The 17,227-nt window shown below is 39.3% G+C and overlaps 2 protein-coding genes across 2 annotated transcripts in view; one reads left to right on the top strand and one right to left on the bottom strand.

The window, feature by feature from the left end:
• Window positions 1-9,015: 9,015 nt before the first annotated feature.
• Window positions 9,016-12,966, bottom strand: LOC107712849 (uncharacterized). The gene is made up of 8 exons (XM_016518211.1): window positions 12,846-12,966; window positions 12,215-12,317; window positions 12,038-12,120; window positions 11,646-11,957; window positions 11,521-11,571; window positions 9,981-10,089; window positions 9,358-9,465; window positions 9,016-9,254 (listed from the first exon to the last, which is right to left on the bottom strand). The coding sequence occupies exons 1-8, from the start codon at window positions 12,926-12,928 to the stop codon at window positions 9,186-9,188; spliced, it is 918 nt and encodes a 305-aa protein (XP_016373697.1). The 5' UTR covers window positions 12,929-12,966; the 3' UTR covers window positions 9,016-9,185.
• Window positions 12,967-13,739: 773 nt separating this feature from the next.
• Window positions 13,740-17,227, top strand: part of LOC107712836 (trafficking protein particle complex subunit 8-like) — a 67,013-nt gene continuing 63,525 nt past the window's right edge. Inside the window, exon 1 of the mRNA XM_016518199.1 lies at window positions 13,740-14,021. Within this exon, the coding sequence (XP_016373685.1) occupies window positions 13,865-14,021 (157 nt within the window). The 5' untranslated portion in view covers window positions 13,740-13,864. The remainder of the gene's footprint in view (window positions 14,022-17,227) is intronic.

Consider the following 17,227-nt stretch of genomic DNA (forward strand, 5'->3'; position numbering starts at 1 on the left):
TCTCATCCAATCATAATGTATACTCAACATATGTCTCCTTTTAGGGTATCTATTTTCCCTCAGACTAGGGTTGATTAAGTATTTAATGCAAAGCATCCTCCTCGAAGTTAGGGTGTAGGGTGTTGTAAAAGAAAACAACATTTCTCGTTTCGCACTTGTCTCGCACCATTTCAACATGAGCATCAAAAAATGTGACCCTGGACCACATAATCAGTCATGAGGGTCAATTTTTTAAAATTGAGATTTTTACATCATAAGCTTTACATTGATGTATGGTTTGTTATGATAGGACAATATTTGGCCGAGATACAACTATTTGAAAATCTAGAATCTGAGGGTGCAAAAAAATCGAAATATTGAGAAAATCACATTTAAAGTTGTTCAAAGGAAGTCCTTAGCAATACATATTAAGTTTTGATATATTTACGGTAGGAAATTTACAAAATATCTTCATGGAACATGATCTTTACTTAATATCCTAATGATTTTTGGCATTAAAAAAATCGATAATTTTGACCCATACAATGTATTGTTGGCTATTGTTACAAATATACCCTTGCTACTTATGACTGTTTTTGTGGTCCAGGGTCACAAATGAGCATCAGGATGCTTTTAGCTCAAGCATTAAAATTTCCATAACACACCGTCCTTTTGATTATTCTTTAATCATTTAGTATATACAACCATCAGGACATCTAGCATGTTAATATACCAGGATTCAAAACATACCATCATTAACGGGAAATGCATTTACATCTCTACACTAGCAAACTGAGGGGAGCTTTTCCATATATCATTCTTACACAATTGTTTTTTTTTGTCATTATCTGATGAACTTGAACTAATACTAAATCTTGGGGGTTTAGTCACCCATGGTGGAATAGGGACTAAATCTGGGAAATCATCATCATCATTTTTGGGCACCTGTGTATACATCATCATTTGGTGATGTATACACATTTTTTCTCCATTTTTTTTCTCCATGGCTGCTTCTCCTCCATTGTTGCAAAGGTATGCACGTCTGAAATAGAATCAGAAAGTTCAATCATTAGGCAGTTATTTGCAAGCCTTTGTTAATGCCACTAGTTTAGCCTCTTGGCCTGAATAGTGAGACTGCAGTGACCCCGACAAAAGCACATCATGTTCCGTAGTTACAGTATAGCCAACCTTGTTTTGCCTGTCTCAGGGTCTCTAGAGGCTTACCCCTCAACAAAAATTATCATGTCAGCATTGTCAAAGGGGGTCTCTCTGAGGTCTGGCCATGGCTTGCAAACAGCTTCAAGCACAGTTACACAGCAAAGTTCTTCCTCCTCCCCCTCTTTTGGTAACAGAGTGGTAATGTTCAACAGAGAGCAGCGTTTCACTGTCACAATTGTTTTTTTAAGAAATACAGTGTGGTATCTTAGCCAGCGAGCAGTAGACAGATGTGAAGTTTTCTGTTTCATCAGAATCATTGACACAGCGTGTAAAACCAGCAGTGTGACATCAGCGTAACCAATGATTTCTTGGGAAGCCGTTATGTCTTTTTCTGCAGCTGCTACTGCCTGTAAGCATGTTGGCAACCTGGCAGCCACAGGATCTAATTTTCTAAAAAAATAAGCTACTGGTCTCAACCTGCACCCATGGTTCTGCAACTGCACAGATGTCATACAGCCATTTCTTTCATCCACAGTCTGCACAAATGGGTGTGTCAAGTCAGGCAGACCTAGAGAGGGTGCGCTCTGTAATTGAAATTTTAAGCTTATGAAGATATTTTCTGCCTCCTTAGTCCATTTCACTTTGTCATGAGAATGCAAACCTTCCCATGAGCCAGTGCACTCAGAGGGGCTTCTAGGATTGCATAATTTGAGATGAATGTGCAACAATATGAACACATTCCCAAGAATGACAATAGTTGTTTCTTTGTAGCTGGTTTTGAAATTTTTTGAATGGCCTCAACCTGTTTTGCAGACGGTGACTTCCCCTCTCCTATAATAACATGCACCAAAAATGTGACTTGCTGTTGTGCAAACTGTAACTTTGACAAGCTTGCTTTATGACCTTCAGCAGCCAAATGCTGCAGCAGTTTAACAGTGTCTTTTTCACACTGCTCCTTTGTTGGTCTGCATACCATCAAGTCATCCATGTACTGAAATTGGTGTGGTGCCAGGTGTCAGGAGTAATGGTTCTAGACTCATTCTCAGTGCCTCGTTACGTACTGTTGGTGATTCCCAGTAGCCTTGGCATAATCTTGTAAAAGTGTAACCTTTCCCATTAAAATTGAATGCAAACCAGAATTGACTGGGTGTACTGGCATACTGATCTGTCATTTTCCAGATCGACCATAAACAACCATTTGGCATCTGGTGGCACTTGAGACAATATTAGCACATTTGGTGCATGTGCCTGAACTGCAGCATTAATAACTTGTAGGTCTTGCACAAATCTCCACTGAGTTGGCTGACTTTTGTCTCTTATTGTTTTGACAGGAAACAATGGGGTTCACACTGCAGAGTCATTGCATGGCACAATAATGCCCACTTCTCTTAGCGAGTTGGCCACAGTGGTCATACCATCAATTGCTTCCTTTTTTTTAGAGGGTATTGTGGTTTACATGTGGTTAACCTACATATAGTCAGAGTTTGCTCTTATCACCACCGGTTCAGCTCTTTTTATTAAACCCACGTCGTGCTTATGTTATGCCAATGTGATCTCATGAGAATTTGTATGTATTTCACGTAAAATGTGGTTCTACAAAACGTACATTTACTTAACGTTTTCACAGGCACTAAAACGTACAATACTGATATATTTACAGCATTTTGACATACAATACTGCCGTATTTTCAGCATTTTAACGTACAATACTGACGTATTGACGAAACCTAAAACGTAAATTATTTACATATGAAAAACTTTACAGACTTACTAATGAATTCTTATTAATATTGAAATCGCGACATTATTATATTCAGTTGTCAAATCAATGGCATTATGTTTTTAATTGCATTATTAAAATACATACTCAATTACTTAATACTAAATGATAACATTTCGTTCTGTGATTTCTGCTGCCAACTCGTTTCGAAAAATACATAATGTAAAACAAGACTACACTTTAAACCCTTAAAATGAATAACATTTCTGCAGTCTTACCCGTTACTTATCACGTAATATTTACTTTGTTTGATATGTTTTCTCTGACATGCTGTGACTGACAATAGAACCATAAAATACACCAAAAAGGCAACATAATTACAAAAGGATCAACTGTATTTGTGCTCTGCCTGTAATCCAAATCTTCAGAATCCATACGACTGCAAGGAACAGAACCAAACTCAAGCCTTTATTTAGCAATCGTCATCTCCATCCTGAGCAGCACCAGCAGCAATACCCGTGTTGACACACTCGTTACAAGTTAAAAAATAAAAAAATCGAATGTTTATTGGCTTTTGCCTGCTTCGTCCCAGATTTTCAGCGATTAACAACTTCAATTCTACTTTGCACCTCACACAAACCTACTGTATTCCACCGGAGAGGACTGCAGCTGCCTCATCATTTGGACTGCTTTTGATACTACTTTTGATATTTTGCAATAAATAAATTATTGTGATCTAACTTGTCTTTCTGTCATGTTTTTCTTTCTATTGTACATATGTTTAAGAAATAGCTATGGTTAGGAGTGGGATTAGCGACTATAAAAAATATATTTTTAATGCCATGTTACTAAAATGGTAATTTTCCTGCATATTTCAGTCTATTACATTTTATATCTTTTTATATTCACTATACATGGGTGGGTTTAGGTTTGGGGGTAGGTTAAGGGGTCAAAAAAAATCGCTTATCAATACAATTATAAAAATGCATCGATACTGTTACAGAGGAGGCTCCCGTACCGCCTCTTCCTCACCACCAGAGGGAACTCTCTCCTGAATATTGACTTTATCCATTCGGACTCTAGTTCCCATCATGCCTCATACCTGGGACTGATTGCACGCACACCTGCATCTAATTACACTCACACATTTAAGCCGGACACTCACATCAGCTCTCTGCGAAGTCTTGATTTGCCCCGGCTGTCACTACTGAGCGTTTACCCTGTATCTTGCCTACTCGTTTGACCTTGGACTGTTTATCGTACACTGATCTGTCTCTGCCTGCCCTGACTTGGATTGTTCTACTACTGTGTTTGTCTGCCGCCTGCCTCGACCTCCTGCCCGTCCCACGTTCTGTCTCAGCCTAGCCTTCGCTATTGTATCTACTGGTGATTGACCCTGTCTTGTCTGTTTACTCAATAAAAGCTGCAAATGTATCCGGACTCTGCTGATGCTTCGCAGCAGAAGACTTCGCCACACAGCGATCCAGCAGCACTCATGCAATTATCCACTGAGCTATCTGCGCAGGCCACACAGCTCGCCATGCATCACCACCAACTAAATTAGCTTACCTCACTCACCGAGGAGTTAGTGAAAGCGCTGCAAGGCCTTCAAATAACGCCAGCCGTGGCTGCAGCCGCTCCAGCCCCGGCGCCTACGTACACCACGCCACCCCTAACATTACCCACATCCCCAGTGAGCCCACGACTAGCTTTCCCGGAGAAGTTTGACGGAGACCCTGCCAGATGCAAAGGGTTCTTGCTTCAGTGTTCGCTTTTCGTTAATCAACAGCCTTCACTGTACCCCACGGACTCTAGCCGCATTGCCTTTGTGTGTTCATTGCTTACTGTAAATTTAGCTTACCTCACTCACCGAGGAGTTAGTGAAAGTGCTGCAAGGCCTTCAAATAACGCCAGCCGTGGCTGCAGCCGCTCCAGCCCCGGCGCCTAGTTACACCACGCCACCCCTAACATCACCAACATCACCAGTGAGCCCACGACTAGCTTTCCCAGAGAAATTTGATGGAGACCCTGCCAGATGCAAAGGGTTCTTGCTTCAGTGTTCGCTTTTTGTTAATCAACAGCCCTCACTGTACCCCTCGGACTCTAGCCGCATTGCCTTTGTGTGTTCATTGCTTACCGGGAGGGCGCTGGATTGGGCTACCGCTGTTTGGGGAATGGACGGCTCCTCATTTCCCACCTTCACAACATTTCTCCAACACTTTCGCGAAGTCTTCGAACATCCTGCGGAGGGGAAAAGTGCAGGTGACCAACTGTTAACACTTTCGCAAGGAAGGAGACCAGCGGCCGAGTAAGCCCTGTCCTTTCGCACCCTTGCCGCCCAGACAGTTTGGGTCGAGGACACATTAAAACTCCTGTTTCGGAGGGGACTGAATTCGGAGCTCCAGTCAGAGTTGGCTTGCCGAGATGAGGGGAAAAGTTTGAGTGAATTCATTGAACTCGCCATTCAAATTGACAATTTGATCCGCTCACGACGTCCTACCCGATCCATGCCTCGATTTACGCCAGAGACCAATACTGTAACAGAGCCCATGCAGCTGGGATTCACTCACCTCACTCCCGAGGAACGTGAACGCCCAATGCAGAACCTACTGTGCCTCTACTGTGGTCAGGCTGGGCACATGATATCCTCCTGCCGTATCACCGAAGAAGTCAAACTACAAATAGGAACCCTTCATTCTGAATATATCAAATTCTATGTCATCCAGTCTCCCAATCATGCTATCATTCTTGGATTACCCTGGTTGCGCACCCACAACCCACGCATTTCCTGGAGAGAGGGACAAATCGTTCAATGGGATGCTACCTGTCAAGACCGCTGTTTATCAAGAATCGGTTTAAATCCTATCTTTGTGATAGAACATTTTCGGTGGAGGTTGGGAATTTTTCTTCCTCTTCTGTACCATTAACTTGCGGTGTGCCTCAGGGATCAGTTTTGGGCCCAATTTTGTATTCACTTTATTTGCTCCCTTTAGGCAGGATTTTTCAAAAGTATAACATTCATTACCATTTTTATGCCGATGACACACAGGTGTACCTCCCTTTGAATCATGGGGATAATTATGATATACATTCTCTATTAAATTGTCTAGCAGAGATAAGATGCTGGTTGGCAGCCAACTTTCTAACATTAAATGATTCTAACATGCCATTTTACTTGAAAGGTTGAGCAATTGTGTAGGAATTCAAGGTACTGCATTGAAATGGTTTAAATCCTATCTTTGTGATAGAACATTTTCGGTGGAGGTTGGGAATTTTTCTTCCACTTCTGTACCATTAACTTGCGGTGTGCCTCAGGGATCAATTTTGGGCCCACTTTTGTTTTCACTTTATTTGCTCCCTTTAGGCAGGATTTTTCAAAAGTATAACATTCATTACCATTTTTATGCTGATGACACACAGGTGTACCTCACTTTGAATCATGGGGATAATTATGATATGCATTCTTTATTAAATTGTCTAGCAGAGGTAAGATGCTGGTTGGCAGCCAACTTTCTAACATTAAATTATTCTAAAACTGAAATTGCAGTTTTCGGACCTCCAGCATCTATTATACATATAAATGACAATTTGGATCCTTTATCTGTGAATTCTCATTCTCATGCAAAACATTTGGGTGTGATCTTTGATAGTGGTCTTAAATTTGACAAACAAATTAACTCAGTAGTGAAGAACAGCTTTTATCATCTCAGATCCATTGCGGAATTGAAAGCATTTTGATCACCAAGGGACTTGGAGACTGTGATCCATGCTTTTATTTCCTCCAGGCTGGACTACTGTAACTCCCTGTATCTTGGTGTGGCTAAGTCCTCTCTATCTCGACTTCAATTGGTACAAAATGCTGCAGCCAGGCTTCTTACTGGAGCTAGAAAGAGGGAACACATCTCGCCTGTTCTGGCTTCTCTTCATTGGCTGCCAGTTGAATACCGTGTTAACTTTAAGGTTTTATTGTATGTGTATAAGGGGCTAAATGGCCAGGCTCCACAATACATCTTTGATCTTCTTGTTCACCGGAACTGTTCTAGGCCCTTAAGGTCAGAATAAAGTGATGCTCTAGGGCAGGGGACTCAAAGTGGGGTCCGTGACTCATAGCCAGGGGGTCCACGAAATAATTTTAGGTCTGTATGATTTCCGCGATGTGGAAAATGCAGAGGGAAATCGCGGAATCCAGTCATTAAAATGGAATTTACAGTATAACGCAGAATGTCACAGAATTTGGCAAATCTTGAATGAATAAATCAAAAGTAGCGCTCTACACTTAATGAAAGCGCTATATGCTTTGTACAATTGTACAATGGTACAAAATGCTGCAGCCAGGCTTCTTACTGGAGCTAGAAAGAGGGAACACATCTCGCCTGTTCTGGCTTCTCTTCATTGGCTGCCAGTTGAATACCGTGTTAACTTTAAGGTTTTATTGTATGTGTATAAGGGGCTAAATGGCCAGGCTCCACAATACATCTCTGATCTTCTTGTCCATCGGAAATGTTCTAGGCCCTTAAGGTCCTCAAACAGTTTGATACTGACAGTCCCACGGGCACGTTTGAAGTTAAAAGGAGATTGTGCTTTCTCTGTTGCTGCTCCACGACTTTGGAATGATCTGCCGGTACACATTAGGTTTTCATCCGATGTTGAGTGTTTTAAATCTTCGCTGAAAACATATCTTTTCTCTCTGGCTTTTGGATCAATGTAATTTTATTAATCAGGTTGTTCTCTTGCTAGTTTCTGTTTTATTGTATTATATTTTCTTTTAGTGTGTATTTGATCGTTTTATGTTTTTAGATTGTACAGCATTTTGGTCAGCAGCTGCTGTTTTAAATGTGCTTTAGAAAAAAGAATGCCTTGCCTTGCCTTGTTCTAGAAACCCATGGTATCCATCCAACAGAGCACTGCTGTCAGCACTTACCACTCCATTCAACCTGAGTCTCTGTTTCCCTGCAGCTGCAATTTACCCTCGTGATTGTCACCATGAGGGGCAAGTTGTTTCCCCGACTGCCCGGTATTTCAGACCTCTTGAAAAGCGCACCGTGTATCCACCAGTCATAAGGAGCCCAGATTATCTTCCAAATGAGCACTAGACTCCCCCTTGAGTCTAGTCTGCAAACTGTTTCCCTGATTTGCCCGGTACCAGATTGTCTTTCAAATCTGAAACTACAGCAGCCCTGAGGTATGTGGTAACCAAGAACAGCAAACCTTCTCCAGTTATAAACAAACACGCTGAATTAAAAAGACCTCACCAGATTTCATGCAGATTTTCAATCAGGTTCTTCCTGGATTCTGGCGGTGAAGGTCCAGGCCCACTGATGCCAGTCCCTCTCTTCCCTGAATGATGCAGGGTAGAAGAGTCAACCGACATCCCTGGGTCCAGACGAAACAATCACGGAATCTCATCATTGCCAGAGATGTAGTGGAAAAATGTTTTCAACTCTGAATGTGAGGCAATAACTCGGAGAGTATTGTAGATTAAGAAAATAGAAGGTTTATTCTTGCAAGAAGGTCAGACAAGCATACAGAGCATCTGTGGAGTGTGTGACAAAGAGGAACACTTCGAGCAAGTGATGCAATGCTACATTTCTCCAAATCTGTTCAGATAAAGAAAAAAAAACTAATCTACTGTACATCTTGGATGGCCTTAGGGTGAGTCAATTTTCAGTAAATTTTCATAGTTGGGTGAACGATTTCTTTAATTGCACACATTTTCTGCAGTCTGTGATGAAAAATTATCTTTTTCACAGTAGATTATTGTATTAAAACTTTTGTTGCACTTTTTTTTATACATTGGGTTGCAGCATAAATAGATTTACAGAGTCTGATGTCACTTGACCCCTTCATTCAAACATTTTCCCCACAAAAGTAAATCCCACGAACAATATCACAAACATAAGTGTGCAGTACATGCAATAAATATTTTATCTGAAAAGAAAGTGCAAGAAGAGATCAATTGTACAAAATGTTTTTGGCAGATAAACCATTACTAGTAATTTTAAAGGCATGATCAACACCTGAGATGCATCAGATAGCATATGAAAATGCATTACCTCTTAAAATATCTCATAATCAGATAATCAAGCATTTTAAGTTGCCTTAAAAGCATTTCAATCAAAAAAAAAAAAAAATCCAACATATACACATATTATATTTTACATACATTTGGTAAAATACATCAATATCACATCCTCAATATACCATTTCTTTGACTGATTTCTCAATAGTTTATGTCGTTGTGGTTCAGAATCTTCTTCCCAAGCATTTTTTAAGATGTTGTCCAGAAAAACACCTGAGAACTGTGTTGTCATCTTTTTGAAAATGAGGTTTAAAAACTGTCCCTATATGATGCTAGAATTGCACACTGAACGTTCATCTCATCAGTCTGGTTGAGATTCTGTGGTTCATAGAAATAAAGGATTGCAGTTAAACATTGACATGTGTGTGAATACATTTATTGGGGAAAAGTTCTTTGATTTGTGTACATGTACATGACTTACAGTTATATCGTCCAGGTAGTAGCAGTGGCGCAGGTTGAGGTGGCCAATGAAGTTGCGGCTGTAGTACTGTGGATCACCATGGGGCGTCTGCACACACACTGGACACACCTAGAGGGCGCCAGAGAGCACACACACAATCTTGCTGGTTTTTCTGTTTCTGATACTATAGCAGTCAGCAATACTGAGTCATTTAAAACTGAAGTGTGTAATTTGGGGATGTTAAAATAAAAGTAAGCCATTTATAGGTTGATCCCCCCTGAAAAGTGTAGCACTGTGACTTTTAGAGCTATCAAAACATTGCTGTGTATGTATGAGCATCACAACCAACCATTTTGCAACATTGGTTCCATCAATAGTGTGAATTTGAGGTGGGACAATCTGTTTTTTTCAAACCAATAATAGATAGGGGGAGTGTTCTGTAATCAAGTTTCAAAATTGTCAAAACAGTTTGAAAAATCAGTTTGGTGATGCTAAAGATAAGAATTACTCACTTCAGATTTAAATATAACTGAAAGGAACTACTTAATGTTTCAAACGATTGTGCTGTAAGTTTAATTCAACACATGATTAATTATTAGAATCACTCGACGTGATGTACAGTATACACATGAATGGTGACTGACCACTCGTTTGCTGTCATTGGCATGATGTTCATTGCAGTGATCACGTAGATCGAGTTCATCCAGTCCATTCTCCTGGCAGTACGGACACACAAAAGTCCTCACAGTTAAACTGAAAAGAAAGAAAAAATCAGGAAAATTAGTGCATGTCAAAGACTGTATTTTTAAATGTGTTTTTAGCAAAATGCTTAAGTCTGCTAAAAATAAAGGTTCTAAAATGGGAAATCGTTTTTAGAATCATTTTGGGTTCCCCAAATAATCTGAAGAACCCTTTTTTTCACTATAAATAACCTTTTGTGCAATGGAATTTTAAAGGTTCTGCATGTAGCATAGATGCCAATAAAGTACCTTTATTTTTAATAATGATCTTATTGACTATCTTTCTAAAAAGATATGCCAAAATAAATAAATACTATTTTGAAATAGCGACATTTTTGGATTGTGTAAATCCCATTATATCATGGGATTGTACACTATATTTTGGACAAAAGCTTGTGGACAAGAAAAATGAGATGAAAGTGTTGTAAGCACCAGTTTAGCAAGAGATGTAGTAAAATAATGTCATTTTCATTTTCACTTTGTGCACAGTAAGGGGTTTTCCAAGCTGTTGTCCAGGTACAGTCATCTAGAACAGGGGTTTTCAGGGGAACGCAATGGGGGTAATAAGGGATCCGTGTAAATTTTAGAGAAAAAATAAAAAATAAATAATAAAAAAGATTTAAATAAATAAATGAATACTGAAATAAATAAATAATAATAGAAGATTAAAATAAATACAAATATATTAAAATAAATAATAAAAATGATTAAAGTAAACAAGTATGAAAGTATTTGGATTGGACATATTATATATGATTGCTATATACATTATATGTGACCCTGGACCACAAAACCAGTCTTAAGGGTCAGTTTTTTTTAATTCAGATTTAAGATTTATGAATAAATACGCTTTACATTAATGTATGTTTTTTTTTAGGATAGGACAATATTTGGCCAAGATATAACTATTTGAAAATCTGGAATCTGAGAGTGCAAAAAAATATTGAGAAAATTGCCTTTAAAGTTGTCCAAATGAAGTCTTTAGCAATGCATATTACTAATCAAAAATTAAGTTTTAATATATTCACAGTTGGAAATTTACAAAATATCTTCATGGAACATGATCTTTACTTAATATCCTAATGATTTTTGGCATAAAAGAAAAATCTATAATTTTGATCCATACGATGTATTTTTGGCTATTGTTACAAATATACCTGTGTGACTTATGACTGGTTTTGTGGTCCAGGGACACATATATGAAAATATATAGCTGATATTTTAGCTGCCTTTTAAATTTTAGGATGGGAGTCCTAAGAATGATCCTATTTGGGGGTCTGTGCATGGCATCTTAAAGATTGAAAACCCCCGTCATTGTGTGCCTTATGATTAGGATTTGTTGAACTACTGGAATAACCAAGCATGTTAATTAAAAGGAGTTTTCCACAAGCTTTAGGCAATGTAGTGTGTTCGTGAACAGAAGTGAATAAACAGATGTCCTCACCCCTGTGGTTGTGGATTAATCTCCATTAGAGTGATCTCCGTTTGCCATGGCCTGTGAGTGAAACAAAATATGAGTTATCCAAACCATAATATCAATCAAATAATTATCCTCTTGATGGGACTTACCATTCATCCATTGCAGCCTGCCCATTATCCTGGGACAGGGCGGGGTTTAGCGGCAGTGGAGCTGGGGCAGGTGGCGGGAGGACTTGGATAAGACCACTTGGGGCAACAGTAATGGGTGCAGGTTGTGGGGCAGCAATTAAATTTGCAAGTGGAGCTCTGATCCGAGGCATAGGAACGGGCCGTGCAGAGGAAATTAAAGGGGAAGGGGCTTGATTCTGTGGGGTGGGTGGCACTGCAGCCTGATTGGGTGGACTGGCTTGAGCAGCAGTGTCTGCCTGTTGTCCCAGTGAATCTCGAAGTTGGCCGAGGAGGCTGTTGGTTTAAAAGAAATGATGAATTCTTTAGCATTTGACAGAAAATACACTAAATAATGAAACTGGCCTGGGACTTACGTATGTATGTTTGCACCAACAGGTCTTCTTGAATTAAAATCCCCTGGCAGGATTGGGTGCAGATGCCTCCTCCTACCAGGAGGCTGAAACAAAAAATATACATAAGCATGCAATCCTTGATGACCTCCACTCACAGAGACTGATATTTATTACTCACTTTACTAGGTTTTTACTTACTAGGAATGGATTATTTGCATAATCACGGTTGTCTACTGAGCTTCTGCAGTGTGGACAATGAGCCCTGTATCGAAAAGACTGACTGAGGCATCGCTGGCAAATTCTGAAAGTACAAAGAGAGACAAATGTACTTGTGAGAGAGCATAAAATAATCAACTACTATCAACATGAAGATAAAAGATTGGCTGGCAAGGCTGGTAATCTTTGTCAACCAGCCATGTGATGGAATTTCCCTTTAGAAATACTTTCGCTTTTTGCTGCCAGTAAATGCTCAGGTTATTTATCAGAAATGATATGTACTTGTGAATAAGGAGAGGCTGCAAATGTATAGCACATGAAAAAAAACAACAAATAAAATAAATGTCCAACATAAAAGCTGTTTCCAACTACAAAAGCACTTTTTGGAGAAAATTTGATTTATTTAATGAGTTTGATTTACAATCACTTATCAAATATATTTTACAACTACACATTTTTATACAAGGCATTACTGTATAAAATTGTAAACTATGCATTAGCATATGTTAAATGATGTTAAATGCCTACAAGTTTGATCCACAAGTTTGTCAGTTTGTAAAGTCTCCACATGATGTCAAAATCCCCATCTATGTCAAATATAAGCCACACTTACACTTTTCCACAGCATGGAGATGGTTGAGAAGGATTCTGTATGTTTTCCCTGCATACAGGACACTCTTCCTCTGAAGTGGACATGTCTAAATCGTCTGCTGTTTAGTCTGTCTGTCTGTCTACTGGCAGTCTAGTCTCTTCTGATACCTTCACTTAGGTTGTACAGCTTAAATGCAGCCCAACTTCCTTATTGTCATAAAGAGGGAGTGTATTCTGTTTGCTTCAGCAGCTTTCTTTTCATGATGATAAATATAGAACCGGTTTAACCTGAAAAGTACTAATTTTGTAAACAAATATGTAGTGATGCGACTCGGGGTCTTTAATATTGACAGAGCTGTAACTTTTGGTTTCACCTACGTTCTATCATCTATCTATCTATCTATCTATCTATCTATCTATCTATCTATCTATCTAAACTGCAACATCGTCAGTGTTAATATCCACTATCCATCTATCCATCTATCCATCTATCTATCTATCGATCTATCTATCTATCTAAACTGCAACATCGTCAGTGTTAATATCCACTATCTATCTATCTATCTATCTATCTATCTATCTATCTATCTATCATCTATCTAAACTGCAACATCGTCAGTGTTAATATCCATTAAATAAAATGTAACATCATTGTTACATGTTAAGGGTCATTTATATATACGTGTTCACACTACCCAGTGGTGTTAATGTTACACTTTTTAAACCTTTTGACACCAATTTTGTGTTGATTCAACACTCTATACAGTATATCTGTCTGTCAGCCTGTCTTTGTCTATTTTTCAGTACCGAAAGTTAAAAGGTTATTTAGGGACACCAGGGCTTTAATTATGGCAGACGCAGAGCTTTTATGTCATTGCGGAAGTAAAGTCACCTGACCGCCGCTAAGCTTCTTGGGCAAAATCGATCAGCAGGCAGCAGTAGATTTCAACATGTCTGCCGTCGGCTGTCAGTAAAGGAGGTATTTGTTTTCAACTCAGCAGCGGATCCGTGAGCTCGGTGAAGAACAGACGAGGTGCTCTCATGGCTCAGTGCGTGCAGTCAGTGCAGGAGTTCATCCAGGACTCGTTCGTGCCGATGGTGGCCGTCCTGTGCAGCGAGGATGCGGAGAGAGTGACCCGCAAAAACAGCCTGAGCTTCCCCGAGCTGCTGCGGCCTTTCTGCCGCCTGACGTCCGAGGGTAAGAGGCCAGCTGGTCAGACAACCGCGGATCACCCACCACAACTGATGATCACTAGATAAGACGGTTGTTAGACAGCTCCCTTACACATACTGAAAACCTAGTGAACTGTCTGCCAGGACATTGCCCAAAACAGCCCAGGTGCCATTACAACGGTCAGACGGGAAAAATACAGTCTAGCTAGGCAGTTCAATATAGGTTTTGAGAGACATGCCCAAAAATGCTCTCTCGCAAGGCAGCTTATTAGGATTTGAGACACACTGAAAATGATGTCTAAGTAGGCTCTAGGCAGGTCACTAGATTTTTAGTTACACGCCCAAAGGTGCTGTCTCTAAATAGGCAGCTCACTAAGTTTTGAGAGATGTGCCCAAAAGATCTGTCTAGGTTGACAGCTAACTAGCTTTTGAGAAACATGTCCAAAAATGTTTCAATAAACAGCTCACTGGATTTTTTCATCATGCACCTTAAAATGCTGTCTAAATAGGCAGGTTACTAAGTTGTGAGAAACATGCCCAAAAATGTTAGTCCAGGTTGGCAGCTCATTAGATTTTTAGGCACTATTCTTTGTCCAGTGAGGCCCTTGGGCAGATGTCTTTGTAGACTGTAGTGTAGACCTCTTTTTTTCAAGTGACAGTAATGTTTGGTTTGCTAATAGTTTTCTGCACCCTTTTTTTGAACTGCATCCTGGGGGTCCCGGGACCTTAGAGGTCAGCAGATTATCTATGCGCTGGGGGCCCTAGTGGTTATCTTGTGCCATCTGTGCCAAGGAGCCCGGGGCTCTAATGGTCAGCAATTTCTCTGAGTCTTAAGGAACTCACTAAGTTTTGAGAGACGTGCCCAAAAACTCTGTCTAGGTTGACAGCTAACTAGGTTTTGAGAAACACGCCCCAAAATGATGCCTATCTAGGCAGCTAACTAGCTTTTGAGAAACACATGTCCAAAAAATGTTTAGATAAACAGCGACCTGAATTTTTAGTCATGCACCTTAAAATGCTAGTCTAGGTTGGCAGCTCATTAGATTTTTAGGCCCTATTCTTTGTCTAGTGAGGCCCCTGGGCAGACGTCTTTGTAGACTGTAGTGTAGACCTCTTTTTTTTTTTTCAAGTTTTTGCACTGCATCCTGAGGGGCCCAGGGGCCTTAGAGGTCAGCCCAGGGCTCTAATGGTCAGCAAATTCTCTTTGTGTTAAGAAACTTAGGGTCTTCTGCTCAGAGGGGCCGGGGGCTCTATCTGTTTCTTTGCGATTTATGCACTAGGGGTACTTCCTCAGTAAGTTTTGGTACCACAAATCTTTGGAGACCTTTCATAGTGTAAGGCCTTCTGGGCTGTTCTGTAATCCAGCTCTGATCCTCAGTCAAATGATAGGAAGGGTTTCAAACCGGATTCATCTGAATTTGATCTCTCTGTTTGTGAAATCTGATCTGATTTCCGCTCACCTGACCATTTAGTGACAAGAGCCTTAGACAGACACAGCACAGATCAGATGCCTCTATTGGTGAGGGTTAGATTACCTCTGGACTGGCTGGAGAGGTCTGTGTTTGGCCTGTGCTGTTAATCACCAGCCTATATCTAGTAAAGGATATGGGATAATCCTAAAGAGGCAAGCAATCAGATCAACTGGCTCAACTTAGGAAACTGCCGTTGTTTACAGTGAACACAGTAGTCATTGAACGACCAAGATACACAATCGATCAAAAGTTTTTTATTTTTTTTAAATATATTTTTTAAAGATTTATTTTTGGCTTTTTTAGCCTTTGTTAAGACAGGACAGTATGTTGACAGGAAGTGAATAGGGAGAGAGCGAGAGAGGGAGATGGGATCGGGAAATGTCCGCAAGCCGGGACACCTGAAGCGCATATGTTGGCGCCCACGAGGCTATTGGCGCTGACTATTAATAGTTTTCTTTATTTTATTAAATTTTTTATTTAATTTAATTTTATTAGTTAATATTTTAGAAGCCTCTAATGCTCATCAAGGCTGCATTTGTTTGATCAAAATTACAGTAAAAACAGTAATATTGTGAATTTAATAGTATAGTTATTCTATATTAATAGAATAGTTTTCTATTTTAATATATTTTGAAGTGTACTTCATTCCTGTTATGTCAAAGCTGAATTTTCAGCAGTCATTACTCCAGTCTTCAATGTCACATGATCCTTCAGAAATTATTCTAATATGCTGATTTGGCACCTAACATTTCTTATTATTATCAATATTGAAAAAAAAAGTTATGTGGTATATGGTATTCTTGAGCAGCAAATCAGCATATTAGAATGATTTCTGAAGGATCATGTGACACTTAAGACTGGAGTAATGATGCTGAAAATTCAGCTTTGCATCACAGGAATACATTGCATTTTACAATATATTAATAGAAAACTTAAAATAGAAAACGGGCACTTGAAATTGTAATATTTCAAAATATTACTGTTTTTACAGAATTTCTTTATCAAATAAATGCAGCCTTGATGAGCATAAGAGACCATCCAAAAACATTTTTAAAAATCTTGCAGATGGCAAACTTTTGCTCAGTTCCTTTGTGTAAATAAATAATTTAAATATGTATTTATGATAAAGTGGTCCAGATTGAACCAGCCTTGGGTTCTAGACTGTGTAAAGCCCCGTTCACACCAAGAACAAAAACTATAAATATAACTATAAAGATGTAGTTCTAAAAATCGTTCTCAATATTAAAGAATAGCAGAGTCCAAACCACAGCTATAACGATAAAGGCACAGAGAAACATGTAGTTGGAATCACTTTCAGAATGATTTTTTTTCCTGATGAAGGATACAGACATTGACACCCAATCAGAATCAATCCTGCTATCACGAGCTCGAGAATTTAAAGCAGCAGATGAGCGTGCGCTTAGAATAAACTGACGATATCATCTGCTGGTGTGGACGCTAATATAGTTATCTTTATAGATAACTTCATAGATATCGTTATAGATTAGGGATGTAACGGTATGAAAATATCTTATCACGATTATAGTGACCAAAGTTATCACGGTTATCAGTATTATCACGGTATTGTTAAAATGTGCTGGTGATGTTAAAAAAAGTACCGACACACAAATCCCTTCACCAAGTTTTATATTTAAAAATCAACAAACAACAAATAAAATGATTTTTTGTTTGCATAATCACTAAAACAATAACATTACCAATGATGTTCAGATTTTAAATGACAACTTGATTGACAGTT

The sequence above is a fragment of the Sinocyclocheilus rhinocerous genome, unplaced genomic scaffold (assembly GCF_001515625.1).
Source record: "Sinocyclocheilus rhinocerous isolate Xijiao unplaced genomic scaffold, SAMN03320098_v1.1 scaffold478, whole genome shotgun sequence".
NCBI classification, from domain to species: Eukaryota; Metazoa; Chordata; class Actinopteri; order Cypriniformes; family Cyprinidae; genus Sinocyclocheilus; species Sinocyclocheilus rhinocerous.